The sequence below is a fragment of the Oxyura jamaicensis genome, chromosome 1, assembly GCF_011077185.1.
Source record: "Oxyura jamaicensis isolate SHBP4307 breed ruddy duck chromosome 1, BPBGC_Ojam_1.0, whole genome shotgun sequence".
In the NCBI taxonomy this organism is placed as follows: domain Eukaryota; kingdom Metazoa; phylum Chordata; class Aves; order Anseriformes; family Anatidae; genus Oxyura; species Oxyura jamaicensis.
Window position 1 is genome coordinate 129309127 of NC_048893.1, and position 23200 is coordinate 129332326.

Genomic DNA, 23200 nt, shown 5'->3' on the forward strand with positions numbered 1-23200 from the left:
TTTCTGGCCACAAAGTTATATATCTCCTCAACCTGGTGTTTCATTTTCCTTTGAGCATTGAAGATAACGAACAGTTTCCCGTCTTCATAGACTAGGGTACCTGATATTATTACTGTGGAGGCTATTCAGACCTCAAGAAGTTTCTTTATTTTTCAAGAAAGGCAGGTTGGTTCCCCACTGTTCATTGATAGTCACTCATAGCAACAGGAAATTTTGAGGGGACCAGAGCAGAAAACGGACCTGTTTTATCTCAAATTTGCAGTTATTTCATGAAGTAAGATCTGGGAGATTGGGCCTAGATCCTGCTGAAGGAGAGAAAACCACCTACTTAACTTCACAGAATAATGACTTATTTTGTGAATTTTAAAATACAGGGTTGTTCTTTTTCTGTAGCAAAACCATAGGGTGTACTACATTTTCAGTGCTACATAAACCCTGAGGGAAAGGTTGGGACATGGGAGAGTAATAGTCCACAGAGAATATGAGTTCTGCCCTTCATATCTGGAGATGAATAATATTCTACATCTAAAGTTGGTACAAGTTCCTACCTAGTTTCCTACCTAGTTCCTACCTAGTCAAGCCTCCTCCTGGCTCTGACAAATAGTAAGAGATTATTCTTCACTTCTGTCTTTTGCCTTTGGTCACTAGTTGCACAGCCAGCAAAACCCTTCTATTTTTGGCTGTCTACCTGCTTCAGCTTTCATAATAAATTGTAAGGTGGCTAGGAGGATGACCTAGGATGAATGATTCATGAGAAAACCAGCTACTGGGACAAGAGTTAGAGCCATCTTTTGTAAGGCTCCAAAGCAGTTTTTAGCATCTCTGTGTATTGGCTACAAAGTCTTTCTTTCCTGATGTTTGGTTTCAAAAGGGGTATTTAACTCTTAAAAGAAAGTCCCTAAAATGTTTCATTAGAAGTAGCTAAATAGAAAACAGAAAACCTGAAAGTGTTCTGAATTGACCAAAAAGCTGCAGGATTTTATTACACATTAATATACCTTCAGGGATATACAGTCCTTAAGATGACTTTGCATGGAAAGCTTTGCAGTACTTTTTTTTTTTTTTTTTTTTTTTTTTCTTCTCTCCTTTTTTCCATCCCTCCATTTTCTATTTCTCTCATCCAGCACCATTGTTTTTGTCCTTCCTTTTGCCTGCTATCTTACTACTGCTGCCCACCCTAACTCTGTATTGAGATAAGTGGTAAAGATTGATATCCAGTTAGAGGTGCCACAGCTCCATGGCCCACAGTGAAGATTCTTCAGGATTGTCAAGTTTTGCAATTTTGCAGTTATAGGAATTACACAGCAGCTCACAGGTACATGCTTTCTAATACACCTGAATATTCTAGCATTCTTATCTAGTCATGCATTACTGTGAGATTTAGGATGCCTCTGGGCAATCAGAGTAGACAGTTCCTGAGATGTTCAGGGCACCTGCAATCTGTACTGATTTAATCTTGAATTACAGTTTCTGGTTGTGACCCTTTGGCTATACTTCATTAACTAGTATGTGTTTCCTTGCATATATTTACATAAAAAGGGAAGCTATCTATTTCATCTGTCAGTATAGGAAATGCTATGCAAAGAGTGGCTTATCAGACAGTTGTCCTCTGGGGACTTAATACCAACATGCTTCCAGAATCTTACTGTATTTGATTCCTCTGAGAGCTTGCTCAAGAGTCCCATTAAGATGAATGGCAGAAAACCAGATTAAGCATTACGTGTCCCAAATTTCCACTTCACGTACAGCATCACATTTATGACAATTATATTCCATTTCATTATCTCAGCACCTGCACACTATGATAGATCACTTTAGGATGACTAGGAGTATATTACTATCAGTCTTTCCCTTTATGTTTTGTAATCCGTGATTAGAAGGATCAGTATATTTTAGTAATGTTAGAAATCAGTGGATAATTAATCAAAATACTCAGCTTCCAAGTTGAAGTTAAAAAAATAAAGATATATATTCAGTCACAGCTGAAATTCTTTTAGGAGTGATATCTGCCATCTAAATTTAGGAAGAATTGTGCTTGCCCAATTAACGTTCTGAATTTATACTGTAAAGTAATGCAGTGATACCTGTTTGAGCCACAGAGATGAACTACCGCATTGATGAATGCTGAAATCAGAAGCTGTTCCCAATGGTCTGGTCAGCATATTCCCTTCTGTTCTGGGACTGGAAATGGCCATTGGTCTATCCCAAACCTGCTGCCAGGGAAAATATATCCATCTCAATTCTTCCAACACAAGGCTGAGGACAGTTTATTACATTCTGTGATAGTGTGATCCAAACTATTTATTTATTAACGCAGCTGCCAGTTTGTCCTGCTTACCTCTCAACACCATAACATCAAACTTTATTACTCAGTCTTGTTGTGAAAATGAATCAGTATTTGTTTTTTAGGTTGTGGTTTTATGACTGGCTTAAGCTGTTGTAAGTGCAGGCTATCAATTAAAGAGGTGTTTACACACTCCTCTCTCCTTCCCTTTTGCGCATGTCCCTGCCCCAGAGAGGTTTTTTTTATGAGGCTACTGAGTGAGCTGAATGGGGAAGTTTACTTGGCTAAGAACTGATTACTTTTTCATCTAGGGTCTCTGCTTTAGCTCATTTACATCTAAAAGATTGCTAGTCATGGTACATGACTGCCTGTCTTGTGGTGGCATGGATTTAGATTCGCTTATTCCTACAATGTAACTATAACCTCAAAAACTTAACAATTAGAAGACTAACCAAGACAATGTGTAGCATAATGTGTAGCATAAATTGAAAAATAATAGGTGGGAGCCATATTTAATAACCTTTGAAAGAAATTCCTTTGAAGCAAGATAACTATTTCAGGTCACTTAGTTTGAATTTTTTAAGTTATTCAGACAATTATTTAAATCACAGACTTTTGTTTGTTTGTTTTGTTTTGTTTTAAATCATATATGAAACTCTCTAGCTTTTAAAGTATTATCCATCAGCGTTTATTCCATGTATTGTCATGTAAACTGATAGAATTTTAATCATTGTGTTTTTTTTCAATAGACTGTTAAGACACATGAAGAGATTATAGAAAAGGAATCACATTATCTCTTTTTACAAAAGATTCAATGGATACAATAGGGATTCTAAACATGGGACAGAAAAAACATTCTTTGTGTAGTGGGAATATATTTAGAAAAAGCCAAAATAAGTGTAGAGTACTTCACAGAGTTTCCGTTTACATCTTGCTTTTTTTTGTTCTTCTACTTGAGATTAACTGAATTTTAACTTCTATTTTCTATAGAATTAAGTTCTGTTTCTATTACATATAATCCTGATACTTTTTAGAAACACCATATTGTTTTCTTATTATTGAAGATCACCTTTACTGTTTTTTTTTTTTTTTTTGTAACTTTACATGTATTCTAAAATAAATAAAAATGCAAATTCATTTTCCTTAGATCCATTTTTTTTAATTATTTTTTATTTATCTTTATTTTTTTTACTTCTTCTCATCCACACAAAAATGTATCATTACTCTACTTCCTTCTGGTCTTTAGTTGTTTCCATTAAAGCAACAAGTGTAATTCTGAACACACTGAAAATGTTCTAGACTTACTATTATTAGCTTGATCTGCCTATCAATGTGGTGGACAACAGATATATTTAAAAATATTTAGGCTATAATAATAGACATGTAATGTAAATTGGATGCTTCAGAGTAGGGCATGATTTATTTATTTATTTATTTATTTTCAAGACAACCTCCTTTTCATTTTTCTGTACTTTTTCCTCCCCCTTTGTTACAACTGCATGAAGAGGCCGGCACAGATGCCTGCTGCCAGAATGTGATACTTAACCTGACCATCAAACAAGCCTCACAAAGGAAGGCTTTTCAGGTCCCCCAGTGAAACAACCACTGCATTTTATTATGGCGTGAAATTAGAAGTGAAAAGCCCTATGGCTCTTGCTATTTAGTAATGCGGAATATGTCGTTTCTGATGGTGATGGTCATGCTGGGAGGGAAATGGAAAGCTAGAGAAGGGAAACAAAGTAACAATTTAGACAAAAAGACCCCCCCCTTTCCCTCCTTTTTTTTCTCTTCATCTCTGATTGTTAGGTGGTCTATAAAACCATACTGCGGTAGATACAAGCAAAAAGAACATTTAGTTGTGGCTGTTTCATTCAGAAATGTATGTGTGAATTTGCAGGGTGATGTACAAGGAGAGTCATCTGCTATCAGAAGAGTTCACTAGTTTAACTCATTTATAAAACAGCAACAAACAACTTGACTCTGCTTGGAGTGAACAGTGCTGCTCTGACAGACACTTAAGTTCCATGGCAAGATGGTGTTTATAGCAAGACTGTGTGTGGTTATCTGAAGCTGCCTTTAACAGATTGGAAGGGGAAAGTGCCAGCCTGAAGAGGTTTTCCTTTTTCTGTTTAGGATTAAAAGAATCTTGTTTTCTCAATGAAAATTCTGTGCATATCTAAAATGTCAAAATATTTACGATCACTTTTCATTTGAAAGTATTATGTAATCACTAAAGCAAATAGACAAGCATTAAGAAATGAAACACAGTATATGAAAGATACAATTTAGAATGCAAGATGGGCTTCTTTTAGAGTCACCATCAGCCAATCATTATAGGTACTGCTGAAAACAAACTGTGACAGCCTATCAAGTGGGGACGGGACACACAATATGTGACAGGGAACAGTGATCTAGAAATTAAGAACATACAATGCAAAAATTTCTGCCACGTTGCTTACTCTAAATTACAGGAGAAAATCTTGGAGAAGCTTTAGAAGGAAAAGAGTTGTGACAGATCCACGATACATTGATGTAACAGGTACAAACATAACAGATCAGTTTATTGGTAAACTGCATTGTAGGACTGCAGCCTGAAATATGAAAGTTCAGCCAAGAGTTAAAACTACTACTGTTTTCTAATTAATTTAGTTCACTTCATTATTGGTAGCATAGTAGCAATGCTACTACAGGATTCCATCCACAAGAAATAGCACAGAAAGTGGAAGGCACTAAGCAATTCAGGCTATTATCACTATTGGAAAGAAGTCTAATACAGAAGCCCTTCTTAACCTTTTTAAATGATCTCTCTTCATTCCATATAATTTATATACTCTGACACAGTATATATATCTTGTGTGCATGAGTGCTCCAGACTTGATTTCCTGCTTCATAGCATTTTGCCTACTCTAATGCCTTATATCTTGACAGGTGAAATGTTAGAATGTGTAGATTTAGAGTAAGGTCTAGGAGGTGTTTTGGAAAAAGATAAGTAATTGGCATTTGATACAGTACATAAAAGCAGGTCAGTAGGAGAATAGGAAAAGAGTCTTTGTGGCAGCAGTTTGAATAAGATTAATTGGAACACTTTTAACGACAGATAAGATTGGTAAAGGAAATGAAGGTGTGAAAGAATGAGACCGTGAAAAAGAGTATTGTCTGTGTAGGAAAGAAGTTGTGGTGGAATAACTACAGTGCATAAACATAACCAAAATGTTATGTTACACATTATAAACATTTAAAAAGAACTTCAAGATGATCAGAAAGTGCCATTAGGGCATGCCCCTTCAAGGTGAGAAGTCCGTATTTAAGGCCCTTCTTTAGAGAAGAGCTCATCGCTTATACAAGACAAAACAGCTTCAGCAGGCTAAAACAGGATGCTCCATCAAATACTTTGTATTTTGTGGATTCATCTCAAATATAGATGGTTTAGGTTCAATTCAGTGTTTCAATATCAGACAAAATAAAAACTCACAGTTGTTTTTTGGTGACTACCTTAGACTCTTGGCTATGAGGTGGGGAAAAGGAGGAATGTATGTGTCTTGATTTCCTCTGCTGGTATAAATACTCTATGAATAAACTTTGACAAGCATTGGTCAGGAATGAGATAATGTTTGGGAGCCAATTTTCTGTTGACATAGATGGTCATGATTTTTATTTGGTAACAAAGAATAGAAATATGAAAAGCATCCTAGGATTGTTGTTCTGTCCTTTCAAACAAACAATTCTGGTAAAATTTGACATGCCAGGCAACTAAACTATGCAGATAAATATCAAGCTGTCAGTGTTAAAAGTTGTTTTCACTCTAAAAGATTTAGATTTTAAACTGCAGCATTTTAGTTAAAGTGTGATGATTTATTTATTTATTTATTTATTTTCTGAATAGTAATTTACTTTCCAAATATTTTGGGTTAAAATACTTCTTTCATTTGCAACACATTCAGTGATTCTGACCTTCAGTATATGTATCTGGTAGTTTTCATTTTCTGTTTAATTCTGGGAGCTCACAGCAAAGCTACACACACTTCCAGAAAATTTGACTTGAAGTTCTCAGCAAGAGTTGTGGTCTTTTTCATGATCTAATGCTGGATATTGTAACATGTGGATATTTGAAGTGGTGAGTTTTCAGAGATCAGTGCAATCAGAACAGCATTTCCCCCCAAATTTTTGAAACATAATGTCCATTTTAGGAACAAAGCTACTTGGTATATGCAGAGGCCCAGACAGAATTAACTGATATGTTATGTCTATCCCTTTCCCTATCTCTGTTCCAGGAAATATTAATTCTGATCCTAAGTCATAAAGCTACTTTTATTTGCTTAGAGTGTTGATAGAAATTCATTTATCCAAATTGCTGACACTTAAAATGATGGTATTGTTACTGATATTGTTACTGATACTTTCTACTGAAAAAAAATAGGTAATTAAGAAAAGGAAATGATTGTTTCAAGCTCAGGTGTTTGTTAGAATATCCAGCAATTCCACGTCTGAAAATTGCCTGTACCATATCTACTGCTCTAGTATTTGCAAGTTTGCATAACAGGAGAGCACTAATACCTGTGTGTGCTTTTAGTGCCCCCACGTCAAAGTAAAATACACACATCAAATGCAGCACATCAAATGCAGCTGTTTGCTGTAGAAATTTAAACAGCTGTGCTCGACTTTGCAGCCAGTAAAAGTTCTCAGAAATACTCCATTCTGCTGTGAAACGACCATTATGTTGTGAAATGACCATTCAAATGAACACTTCACTCTCCAAAGTGCTGGTTAGCAGACAGAAGATGATTGCACCTAAATCAGTTATAGTTTGCTTCAGAAACTGTATACCTAAGCCTTGTAAAAAGCTGAGTAAACAGATACAAAATTAAGGGTTTGTCCACCTGTCTGCCCAAGTAGCAAGGTACAGCTTCAAAGAAGCATGTCAGCATGCTCTCCTACTTATTTGGATATTATTTTGAATAATATATATATATATATATTCTGTGACATTCAGAATTTGCAGTTGGAAGATCTGTAATTATGTTCTGCAGCGTCTGGTGAAACAGGTTTTAGTGGTTCTGTGACCCTGGCAGTCCCATCTGCAGAAATAATTTACATGTATTATGAGCACAGTTCTTGAATGTGAAACCAGAATTAAAATTGTTTAATGCTGTTTTGAATGTAATTTTTAAAAAATATTTCAGTATTAACATCATTTTGAGATGAATAAAGGTTATTCATATCTTTCAAGAAGCCAGATAGAGTATTATTTTGTAGGTTTATGTAACAGTATTATATAATAGGAAGATATGCCATTTACCATAAAAGAAAGAGAGAGAGAGAGAAAGAAACTAATTCCTGAAAATTAACTAAAACAAATGATGCATTATAAGTTCACAATTTCTCCTGATTGTATGCATCTTCCTTACATAAGAATTATTAAAAATAAATCTTAGTTGTATATGTAGTGATATATTTTGAATCTCTGTTACACAGCTTTTGGTAGTGTTTTCATAATGGATATAACAAATACTGCAAGGAAATGCAGCTCTCTTTCTTGTTGACTAAGACTGCTGCTGGATGGCTTGTATTGCCTTTTACTTTCTGATATTAGTGCTCAATGCAAAATGCTCTATTCTTATGATTTAACCCTTAGTGCTTTAATGTCATATTGCTCTGGATGAGGTCATGTAAGTAAACTAGAGAAATCTATTAGGGTGTTGGCCTCAGAGTCCCCACGAATCCCAACCACTGCAGTTACACCCTTGCATGATGTGGTATGTGATGTGATAATGCGATGGTGGCTGTTGTGGTGGTTTTACTCGGGTGGGCGGCCAGCTCCACAACTGCTCTCTCACTCCCCTTCCTCACAGAGGAACAGGGAGAAAATACAATGAAAGGGGCTCAAGGATAAGGATCACGCAGTAATTATCATGACAGGCAAAACATACTCAGCATAGGGAGACAGTAAGATTTATTGCCTATTACTAACAAGCTAGAGAAGTGAGAAACAAAGGAAAGAAACTAAAAGCCCCTTCCCCCCCATCCATCCTCTTCTACCTCCTCCTCCCCCTGAGCAGCACAGGGGAACGGGGGAATGGGGGTTACAGTCAGTCTGTAGCGCCACTCCTTCTCGGTCACTCTCGTCTCCTGTGCTATGGGGTCCCTCCCATGGGATACAGTCCTTGCTGAACTGATCCAGTGTGGGCTGCCCACAGGCAGCAGCTCTTCAAGAACTGCTCCACATATAGGTCTGTACCACGGGGTCCATCGCTCGGGAGCAAACTGCTCCAACCTGGGTCCCCCACGGGCGGCAGCTCCTGCCAGGTCACCTGCTCCTGCATTGTCTCCTCTCCACGACCTACAGGTCTGGCCCAGAATCTGCTCCAGCAGGGGTCTTCCACAGGCCGCAGTCTCCGTCAGTGCAGGTCCACCTGCTCCACTGTGGTCTCCTCCACGGGCTGCAGCATGGAACCCTGCTCTGCCATGATACTCCATGGGCTGCAGGGGGACAGCCTGCTTCACCATGGTCCTCACCACAGACCACAGGGGACACCTGCTCCAGTGCCTGGAGCACCTCTCCCCCTCCTTCTTCACTGACCTTGGCACCTGCAAGGCTGTTCCTCACTCCTCTCACTCTCCCAGCTGTTATGTGGTGCAGCATTTTTTTCCCCTGTCTTAAATATGCTCTCACAGAGGCGCAAAACAACATCACTTATTGGCTCAGCTCTGGTCAGCAGTGGGGCCCTTACCAAACATGGGGCAGCTTCTAGATCCTTCCCACAGAAGCCACTGCTATGCCCCACTGCTACCAAAACCTTGCCATGTAAACTCACTACAGCTGTGTAGTTGATGTTTACTATCCCTATCCCTATCCCTCCTCACTTGCTCCTGTCAGACCTGGGAGGTTTGCACTGCAGTGCTTTACCATACTTTTGAAGAGGACTTGGAGTAGTTAAGGTAGCTGTAAGCAGATCTCCAATAGACAGACCATACCCTTTGTTTCAGTGCCAGCCCCAGGTATTTTGCTGTTGACTTCTGGAAAATACAAAATGGTCATCTGTCCTAAAACATAAGGATAAATTGTCTGAATGTTGATAAAATGTTAAGAATTTTTCTTTCTTCTTCATATATATATGTATTACTTAGAATAAATTAGTACTTGCAGAAGGTAACACATTCCACATTAGTAACCTGTTCCTCATCAGCTGGACCATCACAGTACACATCAGGATGTTATCAGTAAAGAACTATAAAAATATGTTTTAAGAAAGACTAAGGGATTTAAAGGGATTTTAAAGGGATTTTAAAGTCCCAGATAAAGGGATTTTAAAGACCCAGATTGCTCTAACCAAGTACTTACAAGTAATTTTAAGTGCTCTTAATTTAGTGAGCATCTAAAATCTTAAGACCTGGCTTTCATTCTAAACCAGCTCTTCATTTATCTATACTTTCAGACAGTATCAGCTGTGTTCCCAGTAGACATGACAATGTCACAGAATACCCCTACATGTAAGTAATTTAAGACTTGATCCTTCTCAAATGCAAAATCACTCCTTTTCCCAAAATCATGATGCCCAGTGACATGCAGAAGCATAAAGAGGCAACACAGTCAGGGAACATTTCTCTCTTGTTTAACCCATTTGTTTATTCATTTTCAAGGAAAATATATTGCTTCTTTAATTCTCTTGTGAATCTCATTAACAGACAGTAACTTCAGATTGTCCTGTTAAACTGGTATTTTACATAAAAGAATAGGTTTCACTAGTGTTCCTATTAGACTTTCAAAGTTTTAAAGATACATGAGCCACTTGCAGTCTACCTTAAATGTAAGTGAATTTTAGGAGCTAAAATGTCACACTGAGTTTCTAGAAAGTAGATAATCAGTGCGTCAGTGGTTCAATCTACTAATGGGAGAGGAGAGGAAAAGAGGCTGAGAAGCAAGAGACTGACTCAGCTTGAAATGGATCTCACAGAATGCTTGGAGGCTTCTTGACCACTTGACCAACATGTATCAATGTACAAGCTAATATGACAGCTACTGATTCTGCAATTGAGCATTCCTCTCTGGGCTTATGCTTTTTTTTTTTTTTTAATTAAATTAAATTAATTTTTTTTTTTTTTTGTCTTGAGACACTGACTGATTCATTAGTGCATCTCTGCTTCTAACATTTTCTTTAAAACAAGATAGATGTGTACATGCCTGCTCTAGTGGTTGGCAACCCTGCCCAGAGCAGGGGTGTTGAAAATAGGTGATCTTTAAGGTTCTTTTCAACCCCAGCCATTCTATGATTCTATGATTCTATGTGTGCCTGACCTGACGGGGAGTATGAGCACCTGAAAGCCTAGTGGTGCAGTGCCTCACCTTGGGCACTTGATGACTAGGAAGGGTGCCCACAAACTTTAATACACTGATACCATGAACCACTCATGGAGAATTACTCACATGGAGTCTCAGAATCAATCAAACCATCAAGCAAAGCTTTTGGAGAGCACTAAGGATGATCCAGAGTGGAAATGAGGGGAAATTTGAATCACAATTCTGGAGTTGCCTTCCTGCCTCTGTAGGAATCCTCACTGCAAATGCCTAAAATTCTTGCTGCATATATATTTACCCGAGCTTTTAATTTTGCAATATACTTTTTGAAACAGAGTCACACCTACGTGTTCTAGGTGCGCAGAGAGAGCTGATCAAAGAAAGAGCTTTTAGAATTGCAGCATGTCTTCCTAAGTGCATGAACACTATGTCAGACGTGTCAAGTATAACAGTACTGGAGTCGGAGAATTTGGCCTTTGATTCAAACAGTAATATAAAGAATGATATTTCTTTTTGGCATTAATAAATGAGATGAGATTCTAGGAAGCAAATTTATGAGGATTGTTTTGGGAAAATATAACCCAGAACTAATGTTTTTTTTTTTTTTTTTTTTTTTTTTTTCCTTATTTATTTATGTATTTATTTAATGCATGTACTATTTATTTTTTTAAGTATTCCTTCAATTTCTGCTCAGTTATATAATGAGAAATAGTTTCAGTAAACACATCTTGCATCTCATGATTCATGAGATGAAGAAGAAAAGTAGCTGCCTTAAACTGTTCAGAAGAAAGTATGTTCTATGATATGATAATTCTAATATCTAATATTATTCTACCGGGTTAACATGGTATGAATGGATATTTAGCTATGCTTTTACTGTCCTCAGATCAAAACATTATGTTTTTCAGACAACTTAGAGTCTACTTGTTGAGATACAGAAAGTAACAGTTTCTGTGCGATTTTCTATATATAAACACCAGATTTAAAGAAAGACTCAGTCATTTATGCCTCTCTCACTACTTGTTCATGTTTTGCATCATGTTTACTACCACCGTGCTAGGATGTACAGATTGAAAATCACTTTTATTATGCTTCCTTTGGGTGCAGTCATATATTTAACTGTGGCAATTAAAAAGATATTCTCTATAAGAGCAATGAACAGTATATTCTCTTTTGGCTTTTGTAAAATTCTTGACCCCAAGAAAGTTCTCCACTGATAGTAGGAATATACATTTTTTAGATAATTCGTCTTTATGATATGACATGTTCTCAGGAGACTGTGCACTGAAAGGTGTCTTTTATTATTATTATTATTATTATTATTATTATTATTATTATTTTTAAATCTAGGTTCCAGTTAATTAACCCTAGGACAGCAAAACACTGAAATATTTCTTTTATATTTAAAATATTAATTTCTGACCTTGCTGTTTTGAGCAATTGGAGTAGCGAATGATAATATTCCAACTTTTTTTTTTTTTTTTTTTTTTTTTTTTAACAACAGTTTGCATATGACTTGGTCCCACTTTGTTGTATTTGTTGTATGAAGAAGCCTTACTAGATGAATAAATTGAGGGTAGAATCTTCCCCTTGAAGTAATTGTTTGCTATTTAAATAAATATGTCTTATTCAGAAATTTACTATAAATACAATATTTGAATAAATATACGCTATTTGAATAAGTATTTATTTCAATGTTTAAAATATTTTTGCAGTTTACTAGATTTTCAAAACTGCTGTTTTGGTGTAACTCTCCCTTGTCAAAGGCAACATTTCCTATGCAAAAATGGCAGTGGACTACTATGAAAATCCCTTTCCTAATAATGGAAGTGGCCTGCATCACATGCTAATCTCACAGGTGGCTTATTTATAATTTAAGAAATAGAACAAAAAAGGCTTCTATAACAGGTCCCTTAAATGCATTTTATATATATATATAAATAAAATTGAAAAAAAAAATCAAAATACATCAATACTAAAATTTCTTCCTTGAATGGAACAGTATTTTTTTCCTAATTTGATTGCCTCGTTGTTAATAGATCTATAGTAATATCTGAAATGTGTACACCTAGGTGTGTGCTCATATACACAGATGGATTTTGAAGGTTGGCCAGCACTTTCTGTTAGCTCTCTTCCTGTCCCTTGCTGAATAGTTTAGCAGTCATCAGCAATTCTGCCAAGGCCTGGATGCAGAAAGCAAGCCTACAGCTCCCAAGCTTAACCACAGGAGCTGACCAAGCAGGTGCTTTAGTAGGATTCGGCTTAGCAAGGCCGTGTCATTGACACCCGTCATTTTCTGAGGAGTGCCATGGCATGCAATGACTGAGTTTCTCCTCCCTCAGCAGGCAGCCGTGTCCCGCCAGCACTGCCCTTGCCCTCACCATGGGGCTAGGGTCTGGCAACCAGGGGCCAGCAATGGTGCATCCTGCCTGCCTGCCCATTGCCTCCTGTCTGGGCAATCAGCCATCTAGGCAGCCTGGCTTAGCTCCCGAGGGCGGGTGGCAATGACTGCCTGCAAGGCATTTCTCATTACTTGAAACGGGCAAGGACAGCTGCTTCTGGGTTTAAATTCCTCCTTATTTTTCAGTGTCCTTTTAACAAGCACACATGTTCACACTCATCTGGAAAACCTGGATGCATTTGCCTGCTGGATGAGAATAGTTTTCTCAGGGGTGTTCTAGGTATTTCCTCAAAATTCTTCATATTAGTGTGAAATTGTGTATGCTTTCCCTTCAGACATCAAGGCAAAGCTAAACACCAATGAAATGACTCCCATTGGTCTGGGGAGCTTTGGGTCAGGTCTTTGCTGAATTGCATTCAAGTTGTTAGAAATGTAATATCCAAATGTTATATTTTAAGATATTTTTTTCTTTTATTCTCTGAAGACTTGGATTTCAGAAAACTGATGCTGCTGCCACTAGTTCTGATTCACATTTTCTTGATTTTAATTTTTATTATGCATTGACAGATACCTGTCAGAAAATCTTAAGTTGTCAGTGTAAGGGCTGATTCTGCTTTTTCTTGAGGGAATTTTCAACTTTGTGTTTGCCCTAGCTAGGTGGGCTAAAAGTGATGAAGAGCCATGTTGGAGGGGGAAATGTTTTACTTCAGTATGATCCAGAGCACTGCAAGTAGTTTCAAGCTTCAGTAGCTAGAAGGAGGTGATTTTTCCACTGTATTTAGCACTGGTGAAGCCTTACCTTGAATACTGTGTGCAGTTCTGGGCTCCACGATACAAAAACCATGTTAAGGTATTTGAAAGCATCCAGAAGAGGGCAGCAAAACTGGTAAAAACAGTGGAAGGCATGTCTTGAGGAGAGGCTGAGAACACGAACTGCCAGGTCTGGAGGAGAGGAGGCCAAGAGGTGACTTCAGTGCTCTCTGCATCCTCCTGCGGAGGGCAGGTGGAGAGGGAGGCAGTTACCAGTCTCTTTGCCATGGTAACCAATGACAGGATGCAAGGGAGCTGCAAAAATCTGCACCAGGGGAGGGTCAGACTGGACATTTGGAGAAATTTCTTTACCATGAGGGTGGTCACACACTGAAATAGGCTTTCTAGCCAGATGGTTGGATGCCCTCTGCCTGCCAGTGTTCAAGATACATTTGGATAATGATCTTGTTTAGTTGCTTTGACTTTTGGCTAGTGGTTGGGCAGATGGACTAGATGATCTGTGAAGGTACCTTACAGCTGAACTATTCTATTCTACTCTATTTTATTCATCTTGATGCATATTCATAACAAAGCATGACAAAAATGAGAAACCCTTTGTAGATGAAACTTAAGATGTCTGGAAAAAGAGAATAATTTATTTATACAATAGCCCTTCTTCAGACCTAGGCTGTGTAATACCTTGGATCTGGCACACATTTCCCTATCCAAATAAAAATATCAGAAGAGAATTCATGGAGAAAATAAGGTATCTCTTTTCCTGAGATTATTGCCATTCAGAGGGTAAAACTCACTAAACAGTGGAGGAGATCTCAGTATCTCATCTGTTTCATGGTTTAATTCAAGGACTCAAAGGTGAGAGATGTAGATCAAACTTCCAGCTCTTCCGTGCATTTCCTTTCCATTCCTCAGCTTCCCTACCATAAGCAAACCTCACAACAAAATAGCTAAGAGGATAAACATAAAACTCATGGTTTATGAGATGATTTCATCTATATTATTGCAAGCTTAATTTTTTCTGTTTCTGTCCTTTTTAGAAGGACAATCCCAAACAATTCTAGTGCAAGGTCATTAGTAACATTGCTGTCAGCTAGCAGTTTTTCTCCAACCTACAGAAAGGTACAGCTCCAATGAAGCTGCACAGTTGGCTTATATACCAGCCCAATGTGCTGAGCTAAGTCCAGCTTAAAACAGAGGAGCTAAGTCCTCTTAAAACAGGAATATGAAACATCTATTAAAGACTTTTTGTCCATGTAGTTGAGGGCGTATACTCCAGTCAGTGCCTGTGAAGCTTATGATGGAGGCTTTTTGGCTAGCTACATTACCTTTTTTTTTTTTTTTTTTTTTTTTTTTTTTTTTTTCTCCCCATTGGAGTATTCTGAGGGCAGTCAGATGGCGGGATACTGTTCTGGCCTGGTTCACTTTGTCCATCTTTCCTTTGAAGTGTCTGAGCTGAGATGCCCATCAGTAATGACTTTTCTGGTGGCAGGAAATGCTGGGTCCAAAGTGAAAATATTCTGGTCTGTCCTGGATGATTATTGAAACAGAACAGCTGCCAGACAAAACACCAAATACTGGAGCCTGCTTACAGTGTGGGTAAAGACATCCCTGTAGAAACATTGAACAAGCCCTCTGAAATATAACATCCTGGTAATTCCTTCCATGCATATCAAATATTTTGCTTTACAACATGCAAGGAGGGTGGTCCAGCAATACAGTCAGCATGAACTTGGTTCTGGTCCTCACCTCAAGCTTGTGGCAAGATTGTGGATATACTGGTTTAGATACAGTCTTTGTGGCCGTGCAGCATTGAAACAAGAATTGGGAAAAGGCAAGGATATGGAAATCCTGCCGGTCCTGGGAATCACTGACAAAGTCTCAGTGAGATTGAAAGGTTGCCCATTGTGTTTTTACACCACTTATACCTCTGTAAGTCATGGCTAAATCCATCAGACAGTTAGGAGAGCTGTAAAATTGGAATGATCATGGGATTGGGCTCCAATGTACAGTAACTCACCACAAGATGAACAACACTCTGGATTTAATTAAACTTCCTGACTTCAGTGACATTTTATAAGGTATCCTTCTAATTACTCTGTATACAGCACATTGTGGATTTTGAAAAGCGAAAAGTTGGATCTGAAATACCAGTATATGTATTTATAACAAATGTTTGAGTGGTGTTTTGCATTCCTGAAGTATGTAACCTCCGTGAATAATGGTTTTATTATATTTTCAGGCTTTGCTGCCAGTAAGAAAAATGTTTAACTTTTAAAACACTATTTTTTTTTAGTACATTAATAATACAGGTGGACAGCTGTTGTGAGATATAGCCTGTATGTGTTCATGCTTGTTTTTGAATAACATAAATGTAGACTCATCCAACCTAATACTATGTATAAGAGAAACAAATAATACAATCACATGTCAAATGACATTAATCGTATGTCAAAGGCCTTTCTTTTTGGTTCAGTAAGTATCTTTCTACTGTTACCAGAAAGATTAGGTGTTATTGACTCCCAACAATGCTGGTAATTTCCAGAATCATCCATTTAACAAACGAAATGAAAAGGTTTCTGAACGTGAGTTTAAATTTATGTTTCAGCTAGAGTAAATACCCTTAAAGATTTTTCTTTATGTTATGCTGTGAAGCTTGACTCTGGTTTGCAGAGTTTGAATATAAACTCACTGTATATCCATTGTAGTAGAGGTTCAAGGTGAAGAAATGATAATACGATACTTGAAATAAAGTGGTTTTGCTAACAGACCAGTAAACATTGTCTATTTATATGGGAATAGTGGCTAAATTTCTGCTGAGTTTACTCCATAGCTTGATCAAATAGCTTCTCGCATGGTAAGACAATGTGCCCATCTAATCTTGAGGCTAGTCAGTGAGGAGAAGATTTAACTTTCTGTAGTTTAGAGTAGTACTTTTGACATTGGTCTGTGATCCAGTGACATGGTGTTAAATGTTATTAGGAACCTAGATTCAGTAAGGCAGAAAATAGAATGGCATATATATAAGTGAGGCAATTGCCTTGTACAGTGAGAAATACTGAAAATGTTTCTTGTAATCTAACCATGGCTTGGCATGACCTTGCTCTGACACCAAGGCTCAATGACACAATCTTATCCTCAGGAGAAGTGGATTCTTAAAGCCTGTTATTAACTTCCTATGGGCCAAACAAACAACCAGAGAACTGGGGTCATTTGTGGATGTTTATTTCTTTCTCTTCCTGACACTTTCCCCCACTGAATCTTCCTAGTGCCTGGAGCCTTGCAAAGAATCCTGGGACTTGAAGAAAAACCATTGCCAAAGCTTCTGTGAGGTATGTCAGCCCAAGGGCACTCTTTCGCACTTTGTTCTAGCTGTCTCTTTCACTTAAATTATTAGAGGTGTGAGCTTTAAGGAGACAGCTAACAAATACGGGACTTTTTATAGCATTCACCTTCATTTGAATGGATACGCATATAACTATTTAGCCATATTATGTTTGAGTAAAAAAAGAAAGATTTTTTTTTTTCCTGATCTCAACTTGAAGTTTGAAGCGTTATTCAGCCACGCTTATGTAATTTCTCAGAGAAGGCGCTGTTAAATCCCTCCTGTAAACTGCTACTTCTCCCACATTCCTCCTTTCTTTTCCAGTCATGTGGAAGAAAAAGAGTAAGAGCATCTTTGTTTAAAAGACAAAATGTCACAAGTGTAGAAATCCTTGTGCCGGGTCACTAGAAAATGTGGCCTTTCTATATGTGAAAGTCAGTCTGATTTTTCAAAGAATATATCTCCAGAAGTAACTGGATTCAGAGGGCAGGCATCAGAATGCATAATTCTTCAGGAACAAGTCTTTGAAAAAGTGTTTATGCATAGTGTTTCAGAATAACCTTGTGAATAAAAAAGCCTAGATCAGTTAAACTCTCACAAAAGAGAAGATAGTTTTATTGGATTTGAAACATAGCTTGTGCTGAGTTGGTGGAAGTCAGATGTTATAATCCTTAATGGATTTTTAGTACAAAGTGAAAGCATCATCTCAGTAGAAGGTTGATTTATTGTAACCAAATCAATATAAAGATACACCTTTATTCATATCATTTGACATGTGTGTTTATAAAGATTTTCAGCCTTTCCTGAAAAAAAAACACAAAAACAAAAACGATTTTAACTGATTGTGCCCTGAACTGATTTGACTCATTCCTTATCACTGTGAGCACTCTTCTGCCAGTAGAAGAGCATGTGTTATGTTTAAACAATTTAAACATCATGAAGATGATTAGGAAAAGCTGTCATTTCAACAAACAAAACTAATTTTTAGATCCAAATAACTACATTAAGTAGGGAATAAGGGGTTACTAGTCTATTTAGCTATGTTAGAAGAACAAGTAAAAATTTCTCATGGAAACCAACCCTTGTAAGTGTTCTTTAACCAGAATCAGTTGCTGTTTCCTTATATAACAAAACTCTTGAGTAGTTTAATAAAGCAGATTTAGTGGGTTTAATTTATGTCATCCTCATATATCACTTCTCACTAAGGCTGTATGTTTCCAGATATGGGTGTAAATATGTATAATTTTGGTTTAAAAGAAAAACATTTGTAGAACACTGTTCTATTGTAGTTGAAAACAGTGAGCATCCCTCTTTAATTAGTGTTTTGTGGTTGAAGCTAAATTTAGAACTTCAAAAGCCAGTAATGAAGAGCAGCACATTTAGCAGCTAACTGAAAAATGAGCTGTGAAACAGGGTGAGGAAGAGAAGCCTTGAGGATGTATTATGCCTTAGGGAGCTATAAAGTTTTTAATTAAGTAGCTGCAAATTTGTGATGTTTTAGGATTTGAAATTTGCTTCACACACACAGACACACACACAGGGATCGTTTTCCTTTCTTTCAAGCTCATGTATGCTCCATAGACATTATTTGATTGAACTGAACCAGGCTGTTTTCATTTGAGATTGTTTCAATTTTTTTTTTTTTTTTTTTGTATTCTTTATAAAATCTGGAAGCAAAATTTTATTTCTGAAGGTCCTGTATTGTATGCAATTTCTTACCTACCAAATAAGTATACTAGTGGTAGAGGAGGAACCTTACAGCTTACCTGTCTTTTTTTTTTTTTTTTTTTTTTTTGTTTTGTTTTGTTTTTTCCCCTCATAAGTATAATTTCCTGCTAGTTTAGCTTCTTAGGTGGCTAACTGTGGAATCAGGTATAGCCCAATAGGAAGAACAGCAGGAGTAGCATGTCTGAGGAACATTGGGGTCAACAGGAGAGAAAAGTGGAATGCTCATTTTGGCAGTTTACACTGGTTAAGCTGTATCACCGAATGAATCCTTAAGAGTTAGATAAAAAAAATCTGGGTAACTCTATAGGATGAAGTGTGAGAGGTAACTTAATGGTACATTCCTGAACTTTGGAGTATAAACTGACACATACTCAGTGAACCACCTGGGCCTCCTTAATAGAGAAAAGTCTTTCTCATTTTGCTAGAAATATGAGAATGGTATAAATTAGAAAGTATAATATTTAAATGTAGAAGAAAGCATTGAAGTTACGTGAATAATTGGATGGAGAGTAGGTTATAGTTTTTGTGTAAGCTTAATAATTTGTTCGTCAGAACTTTCTGAGTGGAAGACTTTTGGTTCCTCTAAAATGGGAAGAAAGCCTATAGATAAGTCCAGTTACATGATTTGCTTACCTACAGTTCCACTAACCACTTTGAGGGATTTACTGTAGCTGGTTTTGAACCAAACTAAATAAAGCACCGGCTAAAAGAGGAGATGAAAGCCCCATGTCACACAGAATGGGGTACTAGAAGCTGTTTTTAATAACATTGGAAATGAACCTTGCAAACCTCTGAGTAGTACATATGCTATAAAATGTCTATGCTTTGAAACAATGTCTCCTATAGCTAGTACCCGATTTCTCAAAGAGGTAGCATTTGCTTTGATCTTTAAGAAATATATTTAAGGGTTATTTTAATATGTATTTTCTGCTGATCGTTTTATCAGAAATTTTATTCCAGTACCATGAAGACTTATGTAGTTATTAACATGTTAGCAAGAACATAAAGATGCTCTTCTCTTAGCCAACTCAGTTCAAACTGAGTGTAAATATAATGTAGGAAGATTTTACTTACTTATCTAGAGGGGCATTACATCAGATATTGTGGGTAAAGTCTTGTGAAGTACAAAGGGAGGAATGTGGGGCACTCAGAAAAAAAAAAAAAAAAAAAAAAAAAAGACCATTTGACCATTGCTTCCCTTTGTTTTGAGATTTAAATTTTTTTTCAAATCTGTTGTTGGGCAACTTTGTTGCCAAGCAGTGTGAGGAAAACAAGGGAAAGCTGGCAGATGTAAACAGCTTTATTCCATTAAAGATGGTGGTCTTACTTGAGGGAATTCATGATTCTGCATTTGGAATGCTTTTTTAGAAGCAACTTGAATATGTAAATCGTAAATCTTTAGGGATAGTCTTGCAAAAGCTGAAAATCTGTGTTGTTTTTTTTTTTTTTTTTTTTTTTTTTTATGAGGTCTTGGAAAATGTACAACATAAAACTTTTTTTTTTTATTATTTTTATTTTCTTTTTTTCCCCACTGTTGAAAACTTTATACAATTCCTTTGTTTTCCCTTTAGCCTCTTTTCCCCAAGAAGAATTATGAATGCCTAACTAGCTGCGAATTCCTTAAGTACATCCTGTCTGTGAAGCAAGGGGACTGCCCAGCACCTGAGAAGGCCAGTGGTTTTGCAGCTGCCTGTGTTGAAAGCTGCGAAGCAGATAGTGAATGTTCTGGAGTCAAGAAATGCTGTTCCAATGGATGTGGTCACACATGTCAAGTTCCAAAAAATCTATACAAAGGTAGAGATTATTATTAAGATATACTCATACTAGGCTAATAACTTCAGGCCATAGAGTTTGTATGGAGGTGAATACATAGAAGGATGTGTGACTGGATGCAGAAAGGATGGATGGACAGAAAAATATTGCTTGAGTTTCTGATTTTTATATTTTTTCCTTATGAAGGTCATAGCTGGAAGTCTATGGAATGTAAACATGGCTATTATGAATCATCTTAAGTAGAATGAACTTGCCAGTTTAGGTGAAATCTCACTTAATTTGATGCAGATGAGAAAGAATGCAGCAGGAAAATATTTAACGATAAATAGTTCAAGTCGTATTAATCACAAATGACATTTATGATTATAAGCCAAGTAGATAGGACTACCAAATAGGAGATGTGAGATAATAAGGTAAAGAACAAATCAATGTAGTCTATCTGGAATTTGTGTTCTTAATGACCTAAGAATAAAATAGTGACAAATGATAGTGTCCACTTATATATTACTGCATTATTTACATCTAGGGCACCATTAATTATTCAAAAGTTTTTAATTGCCTTGATTTGATTCCCGAGATTCTATGAAAAATGTTTATCCTTGCTATCCATCAGCAAGAACGTATAGATTAAGGAATGATTTGTGCTTAGACAAACTCCAGATTTTAATTAATTATTTTTTTTTAAAAAAAGCTTTTTATATGGAAATACTTTTAATATGTGCTTCTAACACACAGTAATGATCATTTGTGAAACACATTTTCTTGTTATACAGAATTGGAATATTTTTTTAGAAATCCATTCTTCTACTTAAGTGATAAAAAATAAATACTAATCAGTTATGCTCCTGATAGCTTGGGCTCTCCATGGAGATCCTAATCAGCAGAACTCTGAGCTAAGCTCCAGGCTTAGATCTGAATCCAGTTTTACTTCAAACTGCGGAGCTCCAGTTGTTTGCAACCTTGAAAACTCTGGGGATGAATATGTTTGAGTGAGGTCAGAATTGTTGCCCTTTCCTGGTGTATAAACCTGCTAACAGCATTTGAAATAGAACAGACTATAGTGATTTTATGTATGTTTGATAACAATAAATATCAGGTCTGTTTTGAAGTTGGAAGTGAAATATATGAAAGAGACGGTGATTTGTTTCTACGTTCATTCCATTAACTGAAATGTTGATGCTTGTTTTTGAATGTCCCTAGTGATGAGAATGTATGTCAGAAATAATGCTCTTTGACTTTTGAATCCTGGCTTTGAATATACAGGATTGGCCATCAGGAAACACTGTCTAATTTACTTACAAAAGTGAAGAAAATTTGATGTAGAAGTCATAGAGGTTGAGTAAGCATAAAACTGATGAAGACGCTACTTGAAATACTTTGAACAGCAGGCAGGCACCATGATCCAGATTTCCAATATAGAAAGGAAATTCTTTTGCTTCTAAGAAACTTCAGAGCAGCTTTGTAAAATTGTAAGGGATTAATACGCTGTCATCCATACCACCTTTTAGAATAAAAATGATTAAAAAGGGATTATTTACTTCTTTCTTTCATCTTCTTGAGAAAATTGAATAGTGATAAACTCAGAATTTGTGTTGCATGTGTAATAGTTTATGTGGTCAGGCTCCATACCAAAATTACAAAATTGCATACTGCAGGGCATTCCAGTAAATGTGACAGCTGGAAAAGGTAAAAACAAAACTAGCAAACAAACAAACAAACAAAACCAGGTGGCATGCCTTTGAAGAGGACACAAGATCTGACAGGATATGATACGCTGTATAACTGCATACCGCAAAGTCTACTATTGCTCAATCTAATTATATAGAAACAGAATTAACCTTTTCTAAGATCTTATCACCTATCTACAGGAAGTGCTTGCTTGTAAGAGCATATATGTCTTGCAAAGGAATGGCAAACCCAATGCAGTACTGCCTTCTCAGCTGATGAATTCAGCTAATTAGCCTCTTCAACCTGTCTTTCTGCAACAAAGGACAAATAGAAGCTGAGCAGGCTTGCAATTCATTTCCTCTGGGGTAAATGACCTTCCTGTCACTAAGGAAGAGCAAACTCTGCAAGCATGACTAAGATCTAGTGAATAAGTTTAGTACTTATTCTTATCATTTTGACAGCACTCACAGCTAGAAAATGAAGTCAGATTGAATCTAAAGAGTCTGCATAGGTTGCTAGAGTTGCACTGTTATCAAGCTCTAGAGATGAAAGTTACAACAGCAGATATAAAATACTCATCTGATTTAAGTGGATTTGCCTTCTAGTACTGAGTACTAAAGCTGAATTCTAAAATAATATTAATACAAGTACACTTACACAGAAGTCACATACTGAAAATGTCATTGGATTGACTGTACTTGTTATCCCAATTATTTATTGGCTTGCATTCAGTATAGAGCTCAAATTGCCATATCATTATATATATATAATATATATAATATATAATATATATTATAATATTACATATTATAATATAATATATATATATATAATACTCCTAACAGGGATGAAATATATGTATATATATATACATATATATATACGTATATATATATGTATATACATATACACATATGTGTATATATACATATACACATATGTGTATATATACATATATATACA

At 36.5% G+C, this 23200-nt stretch overlaps 1 protein-coding gene across 2 annotated transcripts in view; it reads left to right on the plus strand.

Moving 5' to 3' along the window:
- Nucleotides 1–23200, plus strand: part of ANOS1 (anosmin 1) — a 139879-nt gene that overhangs the window by 62449 nt on the left and 54230 nt on the right. For both annotated transcript variants that reach the window (XM_035344677.1, XM_035344767.1), the window contains exons 3-4: nucleotides 17013–17075; nucleotides 20368–20590. In XM_035344677.1, coding sequence (XP_035200568.1) covers nucleotides 17013–17075; nucleotides 20368–20590 — 286 coding nt within the window. The remainder of the gene's footprint in view (nucleotides 1–17012; nucleotides 17076–20367; nucleotides 20591–23200) is intronic.